At 39.0% G+C, this 24,407-nt stretch overlaps 1 protein-coding gene across 2 annotated transcripts in view; it reads right to left on the bottom strand.

Annotated features, from left to right (window-relative positions):
• Window positions 1–5,475: 5,475 nt before the first annotated feature.
• Window positions 5,476–24,407, bottom strand: part of mbd2 (methyl-CpG binding domain protein 2) — a 35,309-nt gene continuing 16,377 nt past the window's right edge. The window contains exons 6-7 of one of the 2 annotated variants that reach the window (XM_084745623.1): window positions 19,458–19,594; window positions 5,476–5,587 (exon numbers count right to left, since the gene is read on the bottom strand). In XM_084745623.1, coding sequence (XP_084601749.1) covers window positions 19,477–19,594 — 118 coding nt within the window. In that variant the 3' untranslated portion in view covers window positions 5,476–5,587; window positions 19,458–19,476. The remainder of the gene's footprint in view (window positions 5,588–19,457; window positions 19,595–24,407) is intronic. The other variant, XM_084745622.1, reaches the window with a different exon arrangement.

Here is a 24,407-nt window from a genome sequence, read left to right as displayed (position 1 = left end):
AATTATTAGCTGTTTTGGCAGACAACCTAATGAGATAACCGCCATCTCAAAGCAATAATAAATCTAACAAATTGTGTGCTTCACCTTCACCAGAAGGAAAGAAAGCGGAAAGACAACCTATGGACACTGTGCTCTTGTTTTGAAACCGAAAGAAAGACCAGTTCCAAATCAAGATGAGAAATTTGTCCTTAATACACACAGTCCCACACTGTCTGACAAGGTAAATAACAGTTACATAAGTTGACTGATTCCCTTTTAGAGTGAAAAGTGATGTTAGTGTAGCTCAAAGTTCTTGTGTTGATTCACGGTGTGATGCCACACTCCATTAACATATTGACTAAAATTAGGTCTAAAATTAAAACTGAGTTCCACTGAATAAATCTTGAGTAAAACAAAACACTTTGGCCCGAGGGTAAAAGTGCAAATCCAGCCTTTTTCAGTCCTGCTGCTTAAATACAATCATCACCACTAACTAGCATTACTGTGCACATGGACGCTCCAGATATGACTCTGACTGCTATCACACTGATTACTTAAAGGGGCAGTTCACCCCAAAATCAAAGGTACATATTTTTCCTCTTGTGCTGTTTTTCCATCTAGATACTTTTTTGGTGTTTGTTGCCAGTTTTTGGAGATATCTGCCCTCTCTCCAATATAAAGGAACTAGATAGCTCTCAACTTGTGGTGCTCAAAGCAATAAAAAAAGAAGAAGGAAATTAAAGAGTCTCTTTCAAGAAATCATGATAATTCACAGATCTTTTCTGAGCAGTTTCATGTGTTCTTGTAAATAAATGGGAACAGATCCCTGCAGCCAGGTTCCAAAATGTGTTGGACAGCCTGTAACCAGAGGAGTGGAGGCTGTTAGAGCAGCAGATTAATGCCCATGGTTTTTGGAATGACATGTTCATGACTGGTAATGTTTGAGTGTAAATCTGCAAGCTTTATCACAGCCAACTAAAGCGTCATTACCAGCAGCAGCTTCACGTCTCCAGTTTAACCTCGGCCGGCGTTTTCTGATGCAGAGCACGAACAGAGCTGCTGTTACAGGATGGAAAGAGGAATCCCTGGACGAGAGAGGGAGAGGTGGGAGGGGGGCATCTGGCAGTGAAGCAGGAATTTAAATGTGTAGTTGCAGTGATCAGAAACTGGCATCATAGAGCCATTAGCAGATGCAAATGAGGGCAGAGCTGGCAGGCTGGTTTGTCTCACTTTGTCTTTAACACACACACACATAAACGCCACACACAGCGCACGTGTACAGTCACAAACACGGAGTCCAACATCTGGATGGACAACTGTTTGTGCCAAGTATCTGACAGAACAAACAGCACACTGAAGATTTAGCTATTCTTAGAGCTTCACCAGCAGCGAAGCTAAAAATGCAAAGTTTGTTCTACAGGAAAGATCCAAATCTAAAGGGTTTATCCTCTGGGGAGCGTTCCAAACAAATGTCACTCTTGAATGTGTCATTTTGAAACCATTAATCTGCTTCTAACAGCAAGCAGGCAAACTGTATTTATAGCCTACAGCGTTTTTCAAAGCAGATTTGCTTACTTTGGTGGAAGATGAAAAAAACCCTGTTTCTAAGGCTGTAGTTGGTGAGTCTCAATCCCAGGTCACCAAATTACTGTCCAACCTGTGATTGTTCAAAGTCTCTTGCATCACCAGCTAGATTTTCTAAAGCCTGCACTGTAAAAAGGAAAAAGTTGAGACAGTGGTTTGCAATAGATTATTGAATTTTAAGTTTTTAAAAGTTTTACCAACAACTGATCTTTTGTTGAGGTAACTGACTTTTCTTCTTTAGATAAAATTTAAAGTAGTCTCATCTATTTTTTTTACAGTGTAAAAAAAGGAGGGAAGAGGAGCAGAAGTCTAGTTTTATCTCAGACCACTTGGATTAGATTATGATGAAAGGTTATTATAGAACCAAAAATAACTGCCTACCCCAGCTTTAATGATCAGTTAACAACACAAGCTGTCACACTATGATAAAAATACATTTGTAGTCCCTTTTCCTTTCATTGAATGGTTGAATAGAGGAGACATACCACAACATCCTCAGTTCCCCTCTTTGCGAACTGGTTGTGGTCCAGCTGTAGACTGACTGCTGGCATGTTGGCGTTCAGGCACTTCATGATCATTGAGGTAATGCAACTGGCCAGTAGCGGTTGAGTGGATTTTTTCCAGAGTGTGTCCAGAGGTTGGAACAGTTGAGATCCTGCAGGATTTGCAGAGGAGTGAGTGGAGAACAGGAGAGTGCTCCATAGCACATGACTTCAGCGCCGGTGCCAGGTTCTGCAGCCCTGCCCGGCTTGCAGCGGTGCAGGGTGCAGGGTGTGGTGATTCTGGGATGTCTGCATCTCACTCTAAAGACTAATGCCAAAACAGCCTTGGTGAAATAAAGGAATGTGTGTCTCAAATTCTGCAACATAATTGTGAGAATTCTTAAAGCAGTTTTTTTTAGCAGATACATATTTAGCAAATACTGTTATGCAGTTTTCTAAAGAATCTCACTGTGAAACATTACAACCAAAATGTTGAGCTCAGTGGGAAATCAGTGTGTCACTCCTTGCTTTTTCCAAATATCAGACCTTTACCTCAGCGGAAAAAAATTTTTAAAAGTCATCTGTGTTTTCATGTAATTACTTTTGTGTGTGTGATCACTAGACTTACAGCTCATCCAGAGCTAATGTTGAATACTACAGGACCGATCAGACTCACTTTTTGTGCACATTCATGACTGTATGTTGACAGACCATATCTCAGTTATAAAGACCTTTGCTAGCCTATATAAGTCACTTGTTTTGTTTTATGTATTGTGTATTCCTGTGTTGGGTATTTGTGACACATCAATGGTACCAAAACCGCCAATATCACTGACAACAAGACTTCAGGTGTAGCTCCACACAATCACTGCACCTGGCTGTGATTTGTCAGAAAATAGCTCCAGCACGTACCTCTCTATAAACCCACAATCTGTCACTGTTGTTTTTACATTTCTGTCTGTGGACACATCAGATAAATGAGATACAACATATGTTAATGAACTTCAGAGGTGTGGATAGATGTATTTTTGACCTTTGGACAGAGCCTGTTTGGACATATCCTTTCAGTCTGTAGGCTTTATCTTCCACCTGGTGTAAAGTGGTGTGTCGTGCAGGACACAGCATGCAGCTCAGCTCAGTGCAGCTGTGCACAGTGGTCATTTTCAGGGCAAGTGCACACACTGTGTAGGTAGCAAATGTACCGGTGAAGACTCAAAAAACAGCATGCACATCCAAAAACAATAAATACTGGGTGCTGGACAGAAGAACAAATACAAAAAACCATCTTCTTCTACAGTTTCACCTTGAATTTTTTCAGTCATGTGACATTCGAGATGATACTCTAGGCACTGCTGGCCTTATTTTGTAAATGTGCTTTGTTTGTAAATACACTTTTTTGCAAATGTATTTCTTTGTAAATGTATTTCTAATGATGCAATTTTGTACTGTTTTCATAGCGTGTTGTACGATCACATGATCTGTTGGATGGTCACCATTGGTTGTACATATGGAGGTGCATCTCCTTATCTTGTTCATGTCTGATGAAGGGCTGGTGCCTAAAATGTCAAATGTGGTGAAAAGGAGCAGTTTCTGGTGTGCAGACTTATTTTAGCAAATGTACTTGTGCCCATCTGTGCACCTATGGATGTATAGGTCTTAAAACCCTATTTAACCCACCTGCAGCCCATCCGCTGTTAATCACAAATGGTCATTTTTCACTCTTAAAGGGAATGGGACATGATAGTCAATGATTTCATTCATGTTACATTCAAAACACCTATGATTAATTAAGACACTAAATACAACCTCTTTGCACCTTACACCTCACTTTACTTACCATTTAAACAGCAAAGTGTGATTGGACGTACCCTCAATGCCTGTGCACCATACGCTTAGGACTATGTGACATGGATCTTCTAAATAAGGTGCTGTATGTCTTTTGTCAGATCAGCTTTCAGACCCTATGCTAAGCTAGGCTAACCAGGCTCTAACTCCACCTCCATACTTAGAGTGATACTGATCTCATCTCAGTGTCAGAGAGAGAGTAAATTAGTTTCCAAATTTCCCCAAATGTGATACTGTTCCTTTAAAGGTTGAGCTGACAGCTGTGTGTAGAATATTCAGTCCCTCCAGGATTTTGCAGGCTGACTTTGGGATTGTTGTGGCCTAAAATGTCTGATTTCGTGGACGCTTTCCCCCCAAAAATTACGATGCATGTTGCAATGCAATAAAGTGATTTATTCAAGTTCTGTGTAACCTTACCAAAAAGGCTCATGATTACAAAAACTCCCACAGAATCTGCTTTATTTGCAGATGAAGAAGTGCACCTGGGGCATATTCCACAAAATGGCAAACTCTTTTTGGAGCTCAAATTCAGTTAAACAACCAGCACAAAACTGTCATAAATAAGTGGACAGAGAGTTGATAAAAGTCTATAACAATGACAAAAACTGTGTTCTTTTCAATAAAAACATACGAGTAAAAAAAATAGTGAATAATAAAACAAAACATCGAGTTGGCTCATTAAGACGTATGTATGATGTTTACATGATGGACTGCTATGATTGGTAGAACTCGTGGAGAGCAAGGATGACTGGTACAATTTGCGGAAAAGTTGGTGAGTTTGGACAAAATTGCAAGGTCATGCAGGATTCATGGGATTGGTTGATGAATTTTTGTGATTGAAAACATAGCAACTTCCTGGAAGGACTGAATATTGATTGTCATCATCATCAGAAACACCATCTATCAGCAATTTTTCTTTAAAAAAAAAACACCAACAAACCAGTGTGAATATAATCATTTATTTACTCCAGTCCAAGAAATGTACACGTATGTTCTCTCAAGGTATAAAATTTGTCTTAAATAAGCAATTGTTCTATTTCATATTCATGTAAATTCTCATTATTTCATTAAAACCCCTGAAGAAGACTTCTTTACAACCGATGACAGTCTGACACCACAAACAACCAAACTCATCAAAGAGCTCAAGAAGAGTTAGTAGAGTTAGCAAAAGCCGTCCAGCAGTTTGCAACCTGACTTTGGGTTCGATGAGGGCGTTGCTCTTCACTATATATATTTTTATTATTATTTTCATCACCTTTATATTAAAAAAGAAGAGCGAGACAAGATAAGCGCTTGTTGTAACGTTTGCACAGATGATAAATCACTGAGAGGATTAAAGGCTTCGGTTGTTGCTTTGAGCTGGTAGATACTCAACTTATTGCTGCTATTGCTCCCCACGTTTTTACAGTGTGTTGCCGTTTCTGTTGCTGCTGCAGTTGTTTGTTGCCATATTGTACTTGTTGCTGGTGGTTTCTTTTGTCATTATTGCTGCGGTCGCTGCTCCCGTTGTTGCTGCAGTTCATCTGGAAAATCACTTTAGCTTCCAGATGCTGACAGATCCTGAAATGGTTTCCTTCACAGGAAGGCTGAAGCAATCGCCCGCTGAGTCGTCAGTCTCTGGGTGGTCTGATTTTTGGTTTGTTGTCTGGATTAAGATGAAGATGATGATAAACCTGAGGCTGGTGAACAGAGGGACTCTGCAGGGAGAGGGACAGAGAGAGATTATTGTCACTGAGGACAGTTAAGTTCACAGATTTAGAGTTTATGGAAACTAAACACAACCGTTTACTTTCTAGAATACGTAACTACTCTTTACAGCCTTGAGTCCCGTTTCACTCCGGCACGTCTAAGCCCCAACTTTAATCAATTTTCAGTGGATAACCCTGCAAACTCAGGGCTAACTCAGCTCTGGGGCAGGGCCAGCAAGCCCAAGGATTGAAGCTGGGGTTAGCCCACTTTGCAATGTGCCTTAGACTGGGGCGAAGAAAGCTTTTAGCCCCTGGACTAAGTGGAGTGTGAAGCCCTACAATACTCAGTAGACATTCTGAACTGGTTTTTGTTGTGGCTTAACACTTGAAGTGTGAGAATTACTAGACTGGCCATGTGGTCATTTTGATCTTTGACATCCAAACTCTATTGTCCCTTATGATAAATATCAGACTAAGATTAATGTATTTATTCTGTTAGGTTTTTTAAAGAAACAACACAAATGTAAATTTTGTAAAATTTATTCAGATACTGAGGGATTGCATATTTATCAATATACATGGCACTGGATGAGGTAAACCACAATGATTGCTAAGCAACCACAATCTATCTCCAACTGCAAAAAATGAAACTGGCATTTCCCATGTGGTCAATATGACCACCTTTGGCTGAAAGAGGTAAAATTAATCACATTTTCTTTGTCTTTTGTGTCATAGAACATTTGAAATGAAAATACAGACATGTTTAGGAAAACTCAGGTACCAGCAGCACTGTATTTTTTAATTCAACATTACTGCAAAACTGTTGCCGCCACCACTATTCTGTTAATTAAAGTTGTTCTTTCAGTCATCACATGGTACTTCTCATCTGCATTGGTAAAAAAAAGTAACCATAAAAGGACCATGTGATGTAGCTGAAAGCTGTAACAGGTGGTGGTAAGACCCAACTGCAGTACACAGAAGACAAGAAACAGTTGGTAAAGACTTTTAATGTCAGACTCAATAAGTACAAGGCTCAGCAGGTAAGGCAACACACAGAGAATCTGTCACTCAAACAATGAATCTCCTCAGAGTCTCTGATAATCCCGTCCGTCCAGGGGGCAAAACCAAACCTGGTACCAGGTAAGTGAACCGTTCGAGTGAGCAAACCAACAGGGGACAGGCGGAGGGTCGGGTGAGGTCAGGCAGAGGGTTGAGAAGCCAGCAGGTAAGTACTCACAGGACGCACACACAAAGGCACGTGAGGCGACATGGACAGAGTCTCTGAACCACAAGCAGCCACAGATGAGCAGATGGGAACACTGTAGCATCATTGTTGGTTGGGAACGCCAGGCAGTCACAGACGAACAGAAACGAAGGACGCTGAAGGAAGGCTGGTGCGTTTACCGGATGAAACAGGTAGGTTAGAGCCAGGCAGGGCTGGCAACAGGAAGTCAATCCGGAAAAGAGTCTTGCATGAGTGACAAAAAAACAATCTGGTGGAGTGAGTGCGCAGGAGAGGCTTATATTCTGGCTCGATCGCTGCTGAGCTGCAGCTGTGTGAACAGGTGAGTGGAGTGGGATGATGAGGTGGGAGTGGCTGACAGGTGGAGTGAGCAGAGCACTGGGGAAAAAGTACTGGGAGAGCTGGGGAACTGGGATGCAGGTGTGAAAAAAGCTGCAGGGGCCTCATTTGCGCACAAAAGAAGGCGTATGCCACTTTCTAAGCACAAAGTTGGGACTTCTAAAAAACAAACCTGGGGTAAAAATGTGCAGTGCGCCACATTAACTCTGGCCCATGTGCACACACATAAACTGGAGAAAGGACAAACTGCAGACGGATGGAACACAAGAACGAGTGTGAAATCAATTGAAATGTTACCTCACACACTCACTCATATATGAGGAGTTAAGTTACAAAAATGGATAAACGCCATTCTTACAATGAATAAACTAAAACGTTTGATTGATATTCTCTTGGTGAATGGATTAAAGAAACAGTTTAGGATCATAAACACAAACAGATATCTATTATATGGTGGGAAAAAATCTAATTTGTTCTGTAATCATTAAAAAATACGTGCTTGTCCTGGTGGTACATCAGTAAGACTGCCTTGGCTTGACTTGACATTGTGGGGAGATTGTCGGTGTGGGCATATGTTAAAAAGTGGAGAAATTTTTGTAGAATGAGGGCATTTTGGAAAAAAAATTGTTTTGAGCGTGGTGACATTTTTGGAAAGTCTTTTTTTGAAGCGAGGACAACCTGTCTTACCAGGACTCCTTGGTCTCTACCTGCTGGAGTCCAGAGGGTGGACGTCAGCCCCCCTGGTCTAAGTGCTACCCGATGGCAGTGGACCAGTCTCTCTCCCCTGATGGCTTCTAACTTTTAGGTTTGTTGTTTTGGTTTTTGGTTGGATTTAGCTTCATTTTTTATGTTACAATTCACAGGGCGATCTCACCTCATTTGTCCAACCTTCTGCCAAACTGTAACAACATTTTTGGAAAATTAGAACATTCTTTAGGGTTAAAATTTGAGTTTATGGTACAGTTAGGGCTAGGGAATGAATTGTTTCAAAAGAGAGGGCCCTCACAGCTGTAGAAGTACCAGTGTGTGTGTTCATGAGCACTCAGGCCTACACTGATGTCTTCTGTTAACAGATTAAGTGTGAATATAACAGCGACGCTCCCTGCAGAAACCTCTCAACAAAAATCCACCTCTTCCTCCTTCCTCTATTAAACCCAAATTGACTAAGCTTGTCTCAATAAAACTCACATAATAAAACACTCCACAAAACAAACTGTCTTCTTCCAGCTCCTGCAGAACAATAAACATCAGCCTCTGGACAAAAAAATGCCCAATTAATGTGGAAAGCCTCCATGCTAATCATTAGCTTCTCCATTAACCCCTCGACACCTCCTCCCTCCTGCTGCATTAACGAGGGGGGCGTGGCTACAATTAGGAACGCTCATCTGCGGAGGCCTTTCGCCTGCACAGAAAACATTTTAATTATACATACAACACCAGAGTGAAGCGTTCACACAGCGGGAGAGCAGGAGTGATATCAAACATTAGCATGTTCTCCTCCTCCTGCTGCGCCTCCCCGTCCTCCTCTCAGCTGTACAGAACATTCTGACTCACATATTTAGAACAAATGCCGCCATAGTGAAAATGTCAGGAGAAGAAAAAACAGGCCAGGTTTCCTCCAGGCAGCTGGGAAATGCTGGTTTTCCAGCACTGAGTTGTTATGAACCTGTCTTTCCATTTTCGTTGTGCCATTTTTATCCCTCCTTTCTATTTTGAATCTTTCACTGTCCCCTTTATACTCTGTCCTTCCCCTTTTGAAGAAGTAATTGGGCCATTTCAGCCCATTACTGTGTCATTTCAATTCATCCTTCTTTCGATTTCAAGCCTCAAATGTGCCTAAATGAATTCCCCCTCCCTTGTTCCCATTTGAAATCCGTCATTGTGCCATTTTGATCCTTCCATTTGCCCATTTTATTCTTTTCATTCTCCCTTTTCAATCATTTTTGCAATTTTTAGTTCCTCTTCTTTCCAGTCTGAATTCCTTTTTAATTTTGAATACTTCCATGTGTCACTTTGAATACTTCATTGAGCCATTTTGTATCCTTTCTTCTAATTAGGTCCTGTGAGCCTCTACTTTGATTATCCTTGATTGCGCTGTTTTGAATCCCCCTCCTTCACATTTTGATTGATTCCATCGGTGGTCAACCCACCCAATTTTTTCCATTTTTATCTTCACTCCCTCATTGTGTCATTGTGAATCCTTCTTTTCATCAAATTTTAAGTTATTTTTGTCATTTTGAATTCCCAGTCTTGTCATTTTCTATCCCTCTTTTTTTATTTAATCCTCCCATGTGTCACTTTGAATCCTTCACTGTGCCATTTTAACACCTCTATTTACAGTTAGAATTCCTTCTACCCATTCTGACCCCTTCATTGTGCAATTTTGAATCCCTTCTTTCAAATGAAATCATTTGAATTCCCACTTTAATCATTCCTTATTGTGCTGCTTTGAATCGCTTCTTCTTCCCATTTTGAATCACTCCATCTGAATCCCTCTATCTTGCACAAGGGGAATGCAGGTGTTGCAAGATCCCCAAACAGATTTTATGATAAACTCTTTGTTAGTCCCTCTTTTTATTTCGAATCCTTCCATGTTCAATTCTGGGTCCTTAATTGAGCCATTTTGAATCTTTCATTGTGCTGCTTTGAATCCCTCCTTGCTCACACTGGAGAATACAGATGTTGTTAAATCTGCTTTCATTGTTTTGAGTAAGACATCTTTCCATTTTGAATCCCTCTTCTATTATGTACTTTTTGAATTCCTTCTATCATTTTTTGAATACTTCATTGAGCCATTTTGAGTCCCTCCTTTCTAATGAAATCCTTTGATCCCCAGTTTGATCGTCCTTGATCCCACCTTCCTCCCATTTTAAATCAGTGCTGAACCCACCCAATCTTTCCTTTTTCATTCCCTCATTATGCCATTGTGAATCCCTCAGTCTTGCACTAGGGGAATGCAGGTATAGCTAAATCCTCTAAAAAGACTTTATGATTAATTCTTTGTTTTCAGTTACACTCCTTTCCATTTTGAATCCCTCTTTTCATCTGGAATCCTTTCATCCTTCATGCAGCATTTTAACACCTCTATTTACAGTTAGAATCCCTTCTATCCATTTGGAGTACTTCATTAGGACATTTTCAATCTCTTTTAATTAAATCCTTTGAATCTTTGTCCATCCTTCTTTGTGCTGCTCTGAATCTCTCCTTCTTCCCATTTTGAATCCACCCATCTGTGCTGAACCCACCTAATCTTTCCATTTTCAATCCCTCATTGTGCGATTGTGAATCCCTCAGTCTTGCACTAGGTGTTGCTAAATCCACAAAACAGACTTGATGATAAACGCTTTGTTTCAGCTCTCTGTGTTTCATTGTCGCACTGTTTCAGTGTATTAATATGTCTGTATCTGAATGTTTTCTTCCTTCAGTGTTTTAGTATTTTCATGTTTCAGTCTGATAATCCTCGGCTCAGTCTTAATTACTCCCTAATAATTAGAAAATCCTGATAATCTGCTGCTTAATCGGGGCAATTCAGCTGACTGACAGCACACACGCACACACACACACACACACACACACACACACACACACACACACACACACACACACACACACACACACTAAGCAGTTATCAGCCTTGTGAATGACTTTGAAGCAGATAATTCTCTGTGTCTCAACATCCAATAATTACCAGCAGCTGAAAAATGCTGCAGGAGTCTGAATCAGCTCCTCTGGAAATTACAAGATACACAGCTAATAATCACACACACACACACACACACACACACACACACACACACACACACACACACACACACACAGGTCAGCATGTGGTGTGTGTGTGTGTATCAAATGGTCCCAGTCTTTTCTCAGTCAGCAGTGTGAATCTTTAGTCTCGATCAGATAAGAACACCAGTCTGCCCATTTAAAGGAACAGTCCAACATTTAGTGAAATCCTCCTCTTCTCCAGAGTCACACGAGAAGATGGGTATCACTGCAATCTTTGTGCATGGCCTAAACGTAAGACCAAGACAAAGGAACGATGGAGACAGGTGAAAGAACGCTTTATTTCTCCTTTTGCACTCTTATTCAGCCACAGAATATAACAGGGAGCACCATACAGCAAACCCATTAATGATAAGTATGCAGCACTGTTATTAAGGTAAATTACTGCCGTCTAGATGCAGAGATATTTCTGATCAAGCTGTGCATCTGTGTTTGTGTGTGTGTCTTGTTTTGACAAATTCCACTTCAGATGAAAAAACAAACCATTTTTTCATACGTACAAGTTGGAAAAAAACCTTCACTTAAACAGAAAAAATGAAAAATAAGACTAAGAGTCTCCAGCCACAGGCATGTGGCTCTGCTGAGGCAGTGTTTAGACATTTGCTTTAAGCTAAATGCTAATATCAACATGCTCGCAAAATGAATGATACCTGCTAAACATCAGTGTGTTTACCATGTTCACCATCATAATTAGCTTGTTAGCTTGGTAACATTTGCTAACTTGGTGGGAATTTCAGTAGTTTTGCAGATTACTTGGTAATAAACCAAAGTATAGGACTAGCTGAGATTTTGACCAGATGACAGCTTTAATATTTCAAGCAAGAATAAGAGTAATTTTATTCATAAATATTGTACTTGTACTTTTTATTCCACAACATTTTTCCATCAACTATAGTTATATTAGCCTACTTATGAGATAAAGAGATGACATACAAAAGAAGATACATTAACTGTCAGGATACTATCAGCTGATTTTATCTTCTACAACATGTATATTTTTAGTACCAGTATGTAACTGATAGGACATGTGTGTTATGCTTAAGGACATTTAGAAACAGTGTCGCCATTAAATAGTTTACATACATACGTAGTTTTAGTCAGTTTAGCACTGACAAGTTTTCTCAACTTTTTTTTTAATTAGAACATTTCCTTATTTATTTAAAACATGTTTTTATTCAGAACATTTTGTTCCTTATTTAGAACATCTTATTATTTATTTAGAACATTTTGTTTTCTTTTTTTTAAAACATATAGTTGTTTATCGATAACTTTTTTCTTATGTAGAACATTTTATGTATTTGGAACATTTTGTTATGTCACTGTTTAGCCAGGCTCTAATCCTATATACATAAAAAATAATAATAAAATAAAGAAATATAAGTATAAATTGATATATTAGAGCTGTTTTTTTCTCCATTATTGATAGTGGTTAAATTTAACTTTATTTTGCTGATAGTACTTTAACTGAAATTTAAGGTAGCAGGGCATTAATGTATTTCAGCACTGTGGTACTTAACAACAGAATAATGGTGTTGGACCTGTTCCCCCATGTCCTCCCTGTTCCCTATTGTTTTATTTCTGCAGTGCAGAAGCAGCGTCAGTGTGTTACTGCCACCTTCTGAGAGAGAGCAGAACAATAAGAGTCACAGAGGAAGGGAATGGAAGAACCGACTCAGCCATAAAACCAACATAAATAAATTAGCAGGAAGCAGCAACAAGAGTCACAGCAGCAGGAAACAAACTCAACAGTCTGAGATTTCTGCAAAGATTTAAAATGGTTGTTTCAACAGCTCGAAAGCAGCCCAGGAGACACACACACACACACACACACACACACACTGGCTGGCCGCTGCCCTCTCTCTCTGGTCCAGCTATAAAAACCCATTAGTAATCACTCCTCGACTCTCAGCGGCTCTTTTCGCCCAAACGACTTCCATCCAGCCAATCTGCATAAATCTGCATTAATAGCCGAATTTGCCTCCACAGAAAACAAATGTGCTTTAAAAAACGTCTCCTTATCTGTCGGCTTTTAGAGGAAACATCAGAGAGCAGACACACACACACACACACACACTCCATCCACCTGACAACACACACACACACACGCAATGGCATCTTCTATTAACAGCAGATATATCATGACAGATACATCACGACAGCATCACTTACAAAGATGTAGTGTGAGGGCTGGACTTGACAAATGCTGATGATTTAGCTGTTGTAAGAGTCCTACAAAGTAGTGGAACTGTTTTGGCTGGTTTTGCACAATCAACCTCCAGTATGTGGATCTCTACCGTGTGTGTTTGCTGTTGGGTCTCTGTAAATAATATTACAAAAAGTACCATCTGAAGCTGCTTGATAACTTAGATTGAGATAACTTTTGTTATGATGAGGTTTGGGGGAGTTACTTTAAAAAATGTATTCTGATACAATTACTAATTAGCTATTAAAAAATGTAATCACTAACCTAATCCAAGTATCAAAATATTTAAGTAACTTAACTTGATTACTTTCAGTTATTTTTGGACTTTCTCAATACCAAATGGTGAAATTGTCTAACTTAATATATTGTTTAATGTTTGTTATGAGGTTTATTAATTGTTTGTCCACCAATTCCTTCTTTTGTTATGCACATAGCGGAAAAATGGACATTTAAATATATTTTCTAAGGTATGTTATTCACACTTCACACTCAAACTTAAAGTAAACTGCCATAAGTAGTAGTAAGTAGTAGTAGTAGTAGTAGTGGTGGTGGTATTGACAGTAGCTATAAGTGGATTTCTGTGTTGCTAATGGTAGCGGTTGGTCAGTGTAGTTGACGATAGCGGTTGTTCTGTGAAGCTATCTTTAGCAGATGGTATGCGTAGCTAACATAAGTGGTTGTTCTCTGTCACTAACGTTAGTGGTTGTTCTGTGAAGCCAACATTTGCCGCTGGTCCTTCCTAAAATGTAAAGGATGTAAATGTAAATGTTTCTTTAAATTAGATGATGAGTTCTTAGATGATGACAGTATTTTCACAGCTGAAGGCAGAACTGTCCGTACTGTGATTTTGGTCCTCTTTTTTGATTCAAAGACAAAATAACGTTGAAATTTCCACCCAGTGATGCCTTTTTTCACTAGAGGTCATGATAATGAGAACTGTCTGTCAGATTAGCTGGGTGCACTGAGGCCAGAGTGGTGTTGTTAGAAGTGTAATATGTGTACACTGCACATGCTAGTATAAACTTTATGTTATAATGTATTTTAAAACTGTAATCCTCCTAAATAATCCCTATTTTTGTTAAATGGAACTGTAATCTATTTGCATGTTTTTTTTTCTACATGTAGTACAGTTACCTTTTCTTTTTATCCTAATTGTGTAATCCAATTACATGTAATCTGTTACTCCCCAAGGCTGATTATGATTTGGCCTAATAAAACTGATCTGACTCGTACATCACTGATGACCACTTCCTGCAAATGTTGCTGTAATTTTTACATCAGTGTCTTTTATTCCTCGCCCCACTGGTTTCAAAATTAACTTGCAGAGATTTGCATAGCTAACGCATCATAATGAAAATTATTTTGCTAACCTCAGAGTGGTTTTAGCTACACCACAGCACACAAAACATCAAATTTAGATGTGCGCTATCATTGACTGATCGGGGCTGGAAGGCCTGCAAACTAGTTGGCTTAATCAGATGCAGTCATTGTTGTGCAAGTCGCAAGTCTTTGCACTCAAAGTTAAGTGGCAAGTCAAGGCAAGCAAGTCACAAATAAAGACTGACATGTTCCAAGTCAAATCCCAAGTCCTAATCTTTGTGTTTAGAGTCCTAGTGACAAGTCATAATGTAACAGTGAGTTTCCAGCCTCATTAATCGACAAAGTTACTTCGCAGAGTATTCGTTTGCTAACTATGTTAATGGTGGCCTGTAATTATGGTTCTTTGTGCAACTTCAAATGTCAAAATGAAAATGTCAAAATGTTTTGTTTTTTTTTTGGTTAATGAACTTGTAGTTTTTCCTTTTTTCCAACTGGAGCTTCTCGCCTGCTACCTGACAGGGTGCTGTTTGATTGGTTTAAACAAAGTGAGATTGGGAATTAAATGTCAACTCAACTTCCTGAGAATGAATGGAGTTAACATTTGTTCATTCGGGAAATGAACGGAAATGAACTGATTTGTGGATTCAGACTTGGTATATAAGAGAATTTTGAATCTTTGGTCTGAAGTCACAGGTCATTGGTGTTAAAATCCAAGTAGACTTTTTATTTTGTCGAGTTCACACTTCTGCTAATGGATAAATAACAAGTAGTTAGCAAAGAAATGATGCTTTCACATGAAACTGTCAGATAACGAATATCATGATGAGCTCCAACATGAAGACGATTAGACTTTCTACAGAAGGACTGCTCATCAGTTTCAGTTTTAGCCAGAGCATACTGAGGAGGAAGTGTTGCTGAGGAGAGCAGAGCGAGGGCAGGGTGAGGAGACACTGCTACTACTTCATCTGATCAAGCAGAACCACAACACCAGCCTCCGGAACCTCTGCTGGAGTAGTTTTCCTGCCACGGATGGGACATTTTAGAACCGCTATTGAAGACATCTGAACTTAATGCAAAGTGAACATTTCCTACTGACTTTAATTATAATGTAGTCACTGGAAACACAATATATTTGTTATTGAGTTTGAGACCGACTGTGTTCATTCAGCATAAATGCGTAATTTTTTGTTAACTTTTTAGCTAGGTAGCAAATAATATAACAGTCTTTTTTAAGCTAACAAGCAAAGAATGTAACATTTTAACTTTCTATCTAGCTTGCAAATAATGTAATACTTTGTCTTTTTTTAAATATACAACTAGCAAAGAATGTAAGATTTATTTATTTGTTAAGATTTATTTAATTTAAGATGTTAACACTTTAGCTAGGTTGCAAACAATGTTACATTGTGTCTTTTTTTAAGCTAAAAATCAAAGAATGTAACATTTTACCTTTTTGCCTAGCCAGCACACAATATAACATTTTGGTAACTTATTAGCTTGGCTGCAAACAATGCAATATTTTCCTTTTTTTTTTTTAATTTAACTAGCAAAGATTGTAATGTTTTAACTTTTTAGCTAGCCAGTAAACAATGTAATATTTTGTTAATGTTTTAGCTAGGTAAAAAACAATGTAAAATTTAGTTAAATTGTTAGCTAACTAGCAAACCATGTACCATTATGTTAACTTTTTAGTTAGCTACCACACAGTGTAATATTTTGTTAACTTTTGAGGTAGTTACCAAACAATGTAATGCTTTGTAAATTAATACAGAGCAGCTAAAAGTTAACTGTTTCCTCCCCTCTTCTATACTTACTAGTCCAACTTTGCTTCCCCCAGAATTCTAGGACTTGTAGTATTAAACCACATTTTCTGTTATCACCAGTAACTCCAGGTGTCGCCAGATAACCAGGACTGAAATCTTTGAGACTGACTCTCTAACTGTTGATTGATTTTAAGTTCTTCAAAGATGGCAATCTCAACATTTTGTCTTTATTTCAAAGTAAGAATGTTCTGTTGACGGTCGTTCTCTATGTGAGAACTGAAGGGATTATTTTAGTTAGATAAAATCATGTTAGTGTGGATCAGTTAAGAGATATTTGGAGATTGGGGCCCAGAATAGATTTGTGTGAAATTTAATGATCAGATTCCTGCTCACCAGAGAATGATCCTGTTTTATTCAGTGGTCCCATGACTTTCCTTTAGCACCACTCTTTGGACAAACATCATCTGAGAGCAAAAGCTGAATCTATGAATTACCAGACTGAAGTTAGAATGATGAAGGCTGCAGTCATCAGATAAGACTCTTCTCCTTTCTCTGAGTGTCCCTTGTGAAAGAAAACCCTTAAGATCTTAAATTCTGCAGCAAACCCTTTTCACACTCTGGTCTGGTGTGCTGCCCTGTCTGTTGTCACGGCGACCCTGACCTGGATAAGCGTCTGGGAAATAGAGGGATGATGGATGGATATGTGAACTTCTCAAAGTAAATGTTTTTTAATTTGGTTTTGTTTACAGGCTCTGCAGAGTGAAATATAACCAATAACCAAGCAAACTGTCAAACAACACACACACAACATACACAGCACACACGCATATCACGTTAACCATTAACACACACTCCAACAACAAACCCACAGCCCATCAATCACACACATACACACACAGTCTGCTGCATGGCTGAGTTTCAATCAGACGCCGAGAATCCTATCAGCATTCACAACAAGTCTCACCACACACACACACACACACACACACACACACACACACACACACACACACACTGACAGGGTTTCTGACAGAGCAGATTGGTTCGGCTTCTGCATCATTCAAGACATTTAAAGCTGTGATCTGTAACTTTCCTCATGAAACGTTTAAACTGCAGCACAGATATCGAGTCATTCATATCATGTCTGTCGTACTTAAGTAGTTCAGTAGCTCTGCACTTCAGGAGTTCACTTGTTAACTAATTCAGTGGTTTGGTACTTCAGGGACGGGTCGCACCAACAAGGACTCATTTTTAAATCTGATTAAATGGTTTGACCTTTATGTTGTACCAAACTTATAAACTACATTACATTTAAACCTCTGTTTAAACCTCAGTTAAGTTTTTATGATAAACCTAGATTACATTTAACTCTAATCCAACATTAAAAACTACATTTTGAAATGAGATCCAGAACTTTATATCTACACCTGAGGAGGTTTACCCATTAAAATAAGCAAAATAATTGAATCAAGTTCCTCTTTTTAGCTAGGCTGCAAACAATGTAACATTTTGTTAACTTTTTAGCTCGGTAGCAAACAATGTAATATGTTGTTTACTTTTTAGCTAGGTAGCAATTAGTGTAGCATTTTGTAAACTTTTTAGCGAAGTCATAACATTTTCATAATTTTTTACCTAATTCATAACATTTTGTTAAATTTTTAGCTAACTAGCAAAAAATATAGGGTTTTAACTTTCTAGCTTGCTAGCAAACAATGTAATGTGTTGTAAAATTTTTAGCTAAGTAGCAGTCAGTGTAACATTCTTTTAAACGTTTTAGCTAAGTCACAAATAATGTAACATTTTGTAAATTTTTTAGCAAGCCAGCAAACAACGTACTGTTTTGTTAACTGTTTAGCTAAGCCACATGTTATTAAATTTTAAGCTAACTAGCAAACAATGTAACATTTTAGCTTTTCAGCTGGCCAACAAATGTTTTCTTAACTTTTTAGCTAGCTACCAGAGCAGCTGGAAATTACTAGTTTCTTCTTCTATTTTGTACATAGTTGTCCAGCAACCCTCAAATTTATTTTTTACTTATTTTTCATTCGGGTAACAAGCATCTCCATAATGATTAAACTCTATTTAATTTCAGTTTAAATCAATAAACATGGGTTTACTAAACAGAGCTTAGCTTTTAATTGTGCAACAGAGTTCTGCTTAATTTTCTACACTCAATATTTAAATTCTGCCCCAGAGGTCTTGCTCACATTAAAACAATATCAAAAGACGTAGTTTGATGACATCGTCAAGTGGCATGGGATCATGGGAGTTGTTTTCTTCATATTTAAAAAGCCACTACCGCTGATGAAAATCTGTCTGACATAACTCAGACAGAAAAGTTAATATTAAAGTCATAATTAAAGTAATATTAAAGTTTTATTCAAGTTATGTTTAGACATGTTCACTGACTTCCTTACTCCTCACTATTACCTTGAATAAATTATGTATTTCTCTGTGTTTGAACATTGTTGGAAAGATTTGGGACAATGTAACACAACAAAACAAAATGTATAACACACATCTGACATTTTAATGTGGAAATGTTACATATTATTGCTTTAAATATGGCTTAACAATTAAATTAGTTTTGTTGGTGCAAACCAGTCTAGTTCATCTTGTTGTTGGTCAGCAGTGAGTGTGGAACAGGAAGCTAACATGAAGCTAACAATGTCCTGAAGTGACCTCCTGTCAGAAGTTATGAGCTATAAAATACGTCCACATCCTGCAGCACTGAAGCCTTGCACACACATAAACATAAAACGTCCCTCTGCTCCAAATATCCAAAGACTGAATGTGTCTGTGCAGCAGAGAGGTTGTGTAGAAGTTGATGAGATGTGTGTGTAATGTTGTCAGTTGTGTTGTCATAGTAGTTGCTGTCATAATGATGTTAATAAAAACACAGCTATAACACTTTCTTACATTTTTAAAATGCAGATGCAGACTTTTCATCTTTTTTCTTTCCCCTCATTACTCTTGACAGATCGTGTTTCTGACTGATGTGCACCTCATCTCACCTGCCTGAAAGCAGGTTGTGTTACCATGACAACTGGCTAATGTTAGCAATCATCTCTCCAGTTCTTGCAGCTCATCTGCACAGAAGTTGTCTTTAGCCTGTTTAATTCTTATTTCTTGCACTTGGATATGTTGGATACTGTAACATTAAAATTGTTTTTTTTTTTTAGATGTGATTAAAGGTCATTAAACTCAAGAATTAATAACACCATTTACCTGTCTCACCTGTCCGTCTTTAGGCTGTCTTCCCCTCCAGCAGCTCTCGAGTGTTTTCGGCGGCCCGCGCCAAACCATCGGCCATCAGAGCCTCCTCCAGACTCCTCCTGGCCTGGTACACTTTCAGCTCCTGTTCCCTGCACACACACAAGCACACACATGCAGGTGGGAGAGGATGTCTTATTATGAGTCCCATTCCACAGTCCACTGGTTTACTATTGGCTAAAACGTTTTAGATTTAATGTCGTGAATCACTGGTTTATTACATTATTATATAATACAAACATCAGCAAATTAAACTGATTTTCAGTCAGTGTAAATTTAAGTCTGTACCTGAAACATCAAATCTTCCTGGAAGAAAAAAGACTGAACACAGAACACAAACATCACAGACATCATCAAACAGACAGCAGCTGAAATGACATAGAATGAGGCTACATGGTTACTACTACCACAGAGTAGACACTGCAGATCAAGGCTGGATTACAGAGCTTCTGAAAGGCATACTATTGCACAAGAGCCAAAGTTTTAAAGGTGCAACACTGGTGTTAGCAATCGCTTAACGTTAGCCTGTCCTGCTCACTGTTTCAACAGCTGGGAAACAACGGATGCTTGCTGTCCCTCACTCGCACACCGCACATATGTACAAACTGCGAAATTCCTTAAAGAAGCTACTCTATACTAATGACAGCATGGTCTCTGTAAATCCCAATCCCATGGTAATATGTTGTTTTGTCTCCGCAAGAAGAAAAAATCCACATCATCACAAGCACACACAAGATAGGGATAGTGCAGATTGTTTAAATTCGAACTATGCTTTAGTATGTCTGCCAGGTGTTAGCCTGCAGGGGATCATGCGTTTGGTTGTGTCACTAAATTTTGGCAAGGGTAAAAACCAGCATGGCCATTTTCAGAGGGGTCCCTTGACCTCACACCTCATGATATCTGAATTAAAACATACCCACTTTATGCTAATCCCAAGCTGTTTTGGTACAAAAAAAACATGCAGTTTTCTGCATTTATAGTTAAATAAATGTGTTATTTTTGCCTATTCTGTTCAGAGGCATGGTGAGGAGGTAAAGCCTGAGTAAACTCTTTAAATGAAGTTGAGCATTCACTCACCTATTTTCACATAAACTTTATTTCACAATGAATGGGGGCAAACAAAGTGAATGCACAGTTTACCACCTCAAAATCAACCACTACATCCTGGATTCTGTTTGAATATTTCTGCACACCAGGGTCCCTGAACAGAATTGGAATTGCATAAATTGGGTTTGCTGGAAAGCTGAGACTTTTGTGCATTCAATTAGCCCAGTTGTATTCATGTGTGATGATGTTAGTCTCCATAGTAGCATGATATTGATATGAGCATGACAGTGGTTACTTGTTGGAATTAAATTCAGTCACTGGGGGTAATCTAATTAGCTCTGTGCCAAAACATGAACCTTCTGAACAGCCACAACTTCCACTGGGACATGTACCACAGAGTGTAAATTATTCATTTCTGCATTAGGGTAAACTCACATTATCATTATGTGAATTAATACAAATATAAATTGTTATAATGTGTTACAATCTCAATCTTATTTGCTGCGCCCACCTTTCTAATTGCCTGTCAGTCAAAACATCTTTCATCCAGGGGTGTTTTTAGAGGGAGGGGTCTGGAAGGGCACTGGCCACCCCAAGCTCTACCCCATTATCCTCAGGTATGATTTGCTATCTGCCTAGTGACAGGTGGGAACTTAGTTTCAACCTTAGTTGGAAGTATTTTTAAATATGCATTATTTTCTTTTGTGTCCACTACTTTTAATTTTTTTTTTTTTCAGTTTACTTTTACTTGACTTGAAGCTCTATCTCTGTAGGGTCCCTCTCCATAATGTTCTCAGATACTAGAATAACATCTGAGGCTGTCAGTGATCTGCAACAAGCCACAATCTAAGGGTGCATATGCATGCAGGCGCACACCATACAGTGCGATCTGGTACTTAACCCAGCAGCACTACACCTCGGCTTATATGGCTGTTACAACAAATGTCCTGCCATATTGGAGGTCAAAAATTATATATATAGTCCAGTGTAAACTGAAAGAGGTTTTACCCCAAATAAATTTTCACAGTCAAATTTCTGTATTTTTTGCAATTCAAATATAAATTCACATTCAGAATATTTGTTGTCAGTATTCTAGTTACTTATAAACTAAACTTTTCATAAACTGGGTGTCCACATACTTTTGGCCATGTGGTATATTTTGCACTGGATGAATCGGTTGGTCAAGCTGACATCACTATCCTGAGGCTCCATCCACCAAAATAAAAGAAGAAATAGAGAAGAAACTCACAAGTATGGCACTGCGTACATTAAGCATGGATTCTGCCACACTTAAGAATAGCTACGAGTGCCTCAACTTTGTTCTCTGCTTCCAAGGCCCTCTCAAATGAACATTTAAAACGATCTAAACTTTTGCATGAATTGAAACAAAAACTCCCAACAGAGGCTGAAAAGACAGTCGACTTAAAGACATGTTGCTGTTTCTAGTTAAACAAAACATGCCTTATTCTTCAACAAAAAACAATTTAAGCGTGCGCTCTGGTATTTAACCAAGCAGCACTACACCTATGGCGTACACTTTCTATGGCTATTACAACATGTGTCCAGTCAATATCGGCAGTCAAAAAAATAGCGTAAACTAGGAAGGAAGTTTTACCCTGAAGGATTTGATCAAAGATTAATTTTCACAGTCGAATTTCTGTTTGTTTGTTTTTTTAACAATTCAAATAGAAATTTGATTTAGAATATTGATTGTCAGCCCTACAGAGTGTGTTATTTCTACTTTCAAAAGTTACATAGTTTTGGAATGACCGATAAACCCTGAACAGTTGGGTGTCCACATACTGTTGACCATGTGGTATATTCTTTGTTCTGGATGAAAGTGTTGGTCAAACTAACATCACTGACCTGAGACTCCATCCACCAAAAATATTAAAAAAGGAAATAAGAAAGCGAGTTGATTTCAGTGATTAAAATCAGTGTTCCTACATGCCGAGCTGTGCAGATCGTCACGAGTTTTGTGGTGAACTCAGACGACTCCCTCGAGTCAACATTAGTTTTTTAAAGACTTCTGTGTTTGTTTGCTTCTCTCCGCTGTCACAGACAGAGAGAATGTCTTCCTCCTTCAGTCAAAACCAACAACAGACAAAGAGAAAACACAGAATCAGTGTCTGAGACCGAATCTGGATTAACCAACAGCGTGAGAGGGATGCAACCAGACACAGCCATGTTATACAATGCTTTCTGCTTCTTTAGAGGACAAACAGAAAAGGGGAAAATTTAAAGGATGAATTGACGCAGTTAAAGAGGAAAAAGTGTAATTAAAAACTAAATTAGAAGAGAGCTAAAAGATCACCTACAAGTGGAGGAAGAGCAAAATTGAAAAGAAAAGGTGAGAGATGAGGGCAAAAAGAGAGGAGAGATGAGTCTGATGTACCAGAGGAGGGATACGAGGAGATGAGGAGGAGGAGGAGGAGGAGGAGGGAGAGGAGAGGAGAGGAGAGGAGAGGAGAGGAATGAGAGCGATTTAGGATGACAAGCACATTCAACTGGAGAGAGAGGAGGGAAGAGAGAGAGAATTGGAAATTAATGGAGGGGAGAGATAAGAAAAGAAGGAGGAGGAGGAGAGGAGGGAGGGAGGAAGGCTGGAGGGAGGGAGGAGATATAAGAAGAGAGGAGACACGGGGGGGTAAAATGCAATGAGAAAGAAAGAAGGAGATGGTAAAACAAAGGAAGGAGGAATGCATTCCTGGAAGGATGGAGCAATGAGAGAGGGGTGGGAAAAGGTAAGGAGGGAGGAAATATTAAAGGAGAGAAGGATGTAGGAAGGGAAAGGAGGGTAGGGGTGGATGGGAGATAAAAAAGGAAAGAGGAGGAAATATTGGGATGGATGGACAAAGGAGGTATTAAAGGAGAGAGAGATGGATGGAAGAAAGGGAAAGCTGAGTGATAAAGGAATGAGATAAGGAAGGAAGGAAATCATGGGAGAGAAGGAACAAGGAAAGACAGTATTTGGATGGATGGCATGTAAAAGAAGGAAAATGTAGGGAAGGAAAGAAGAGAAGGACAGAGGAAGGGAAAGAGAGACAGAGGAAAGAAGAAGGGAGGGAATAGAAAAGGAAGGACAGGAGAGGAGAGGAGAGGAAGGATGTAGTGATATATTCCAGTGATTCTGCTGTAATGGCTTCGGCCAGCTGTTCTCTGCTCAGTTTTCTGCTGGACACACACACACACACACACACACACACACACACACACACACACACACACACACACACACAGTCAGTCAGTGTGTGTCCCCACAGTGCCCCCTGCTGTCACGATGCTGCATGTGGTTTACAGGGACTCTGATCTGAGGGATGGTTTTATTCATTAAATCATCAGCTGTTAAACTTTTTTTTTTTGTCATCTGTAGAAACAAATGTGTGATCAGATTTTGTTGGAAGACTCATTATACCTCAGTAGAGATGACAAAAAGCAATGCCAGGCCAATAACACAAATTACCATATGTTCTGTGTTCGAGGTTTTGTAATTGTCTTCTTTTTCAAATTTATCTATATATGTATGAATTTACTTATGTATATAATTGTTGGTGCCTTCGAGCCTTCCCCAGAAAAGGCGACTCTCATCTAAAAGCTGATTGGATGATGGAGTTAACTGTGACCTGTAGCTAATGTGCTGACAGGCCTGTCCTTTAACAGCAGGTGTTACACAAGCAGGTGAGCTGGATGTGTCTGCAGATGATGATCATTTTAGCTGATTACTGCCCTCGCAGCTGTTTCTTCTCTTCCAGCAGCTACCTGCATGTTATTCTGAATCACATGTTTGGTATGAATTTCCCAGAGTGACTTTTCTTCATCCTCCTCCTCCTCTTTCATGCTTCATTAGACCTCATATCT

Source organism: Lutjanus erythropterus, chromosome 20 (assembly GCF_056507025.1).
Source record: "Lutjanus erythropterus isolate fLutEry1 chromosome 20, fLutEry1.hap2, whole genome shotgun sequence".
Taxonomy (NCBI): domain Eukaryota; kingdom Metazoa; phylum Chordata; class Actinopteri; order Lutjaniformes; family Lutjanidae; genus Lutjanus; species Lutjanus erythropterus.
This window is presented reverse-complemented; position numbering and strand designations above follow the sequence as displayed.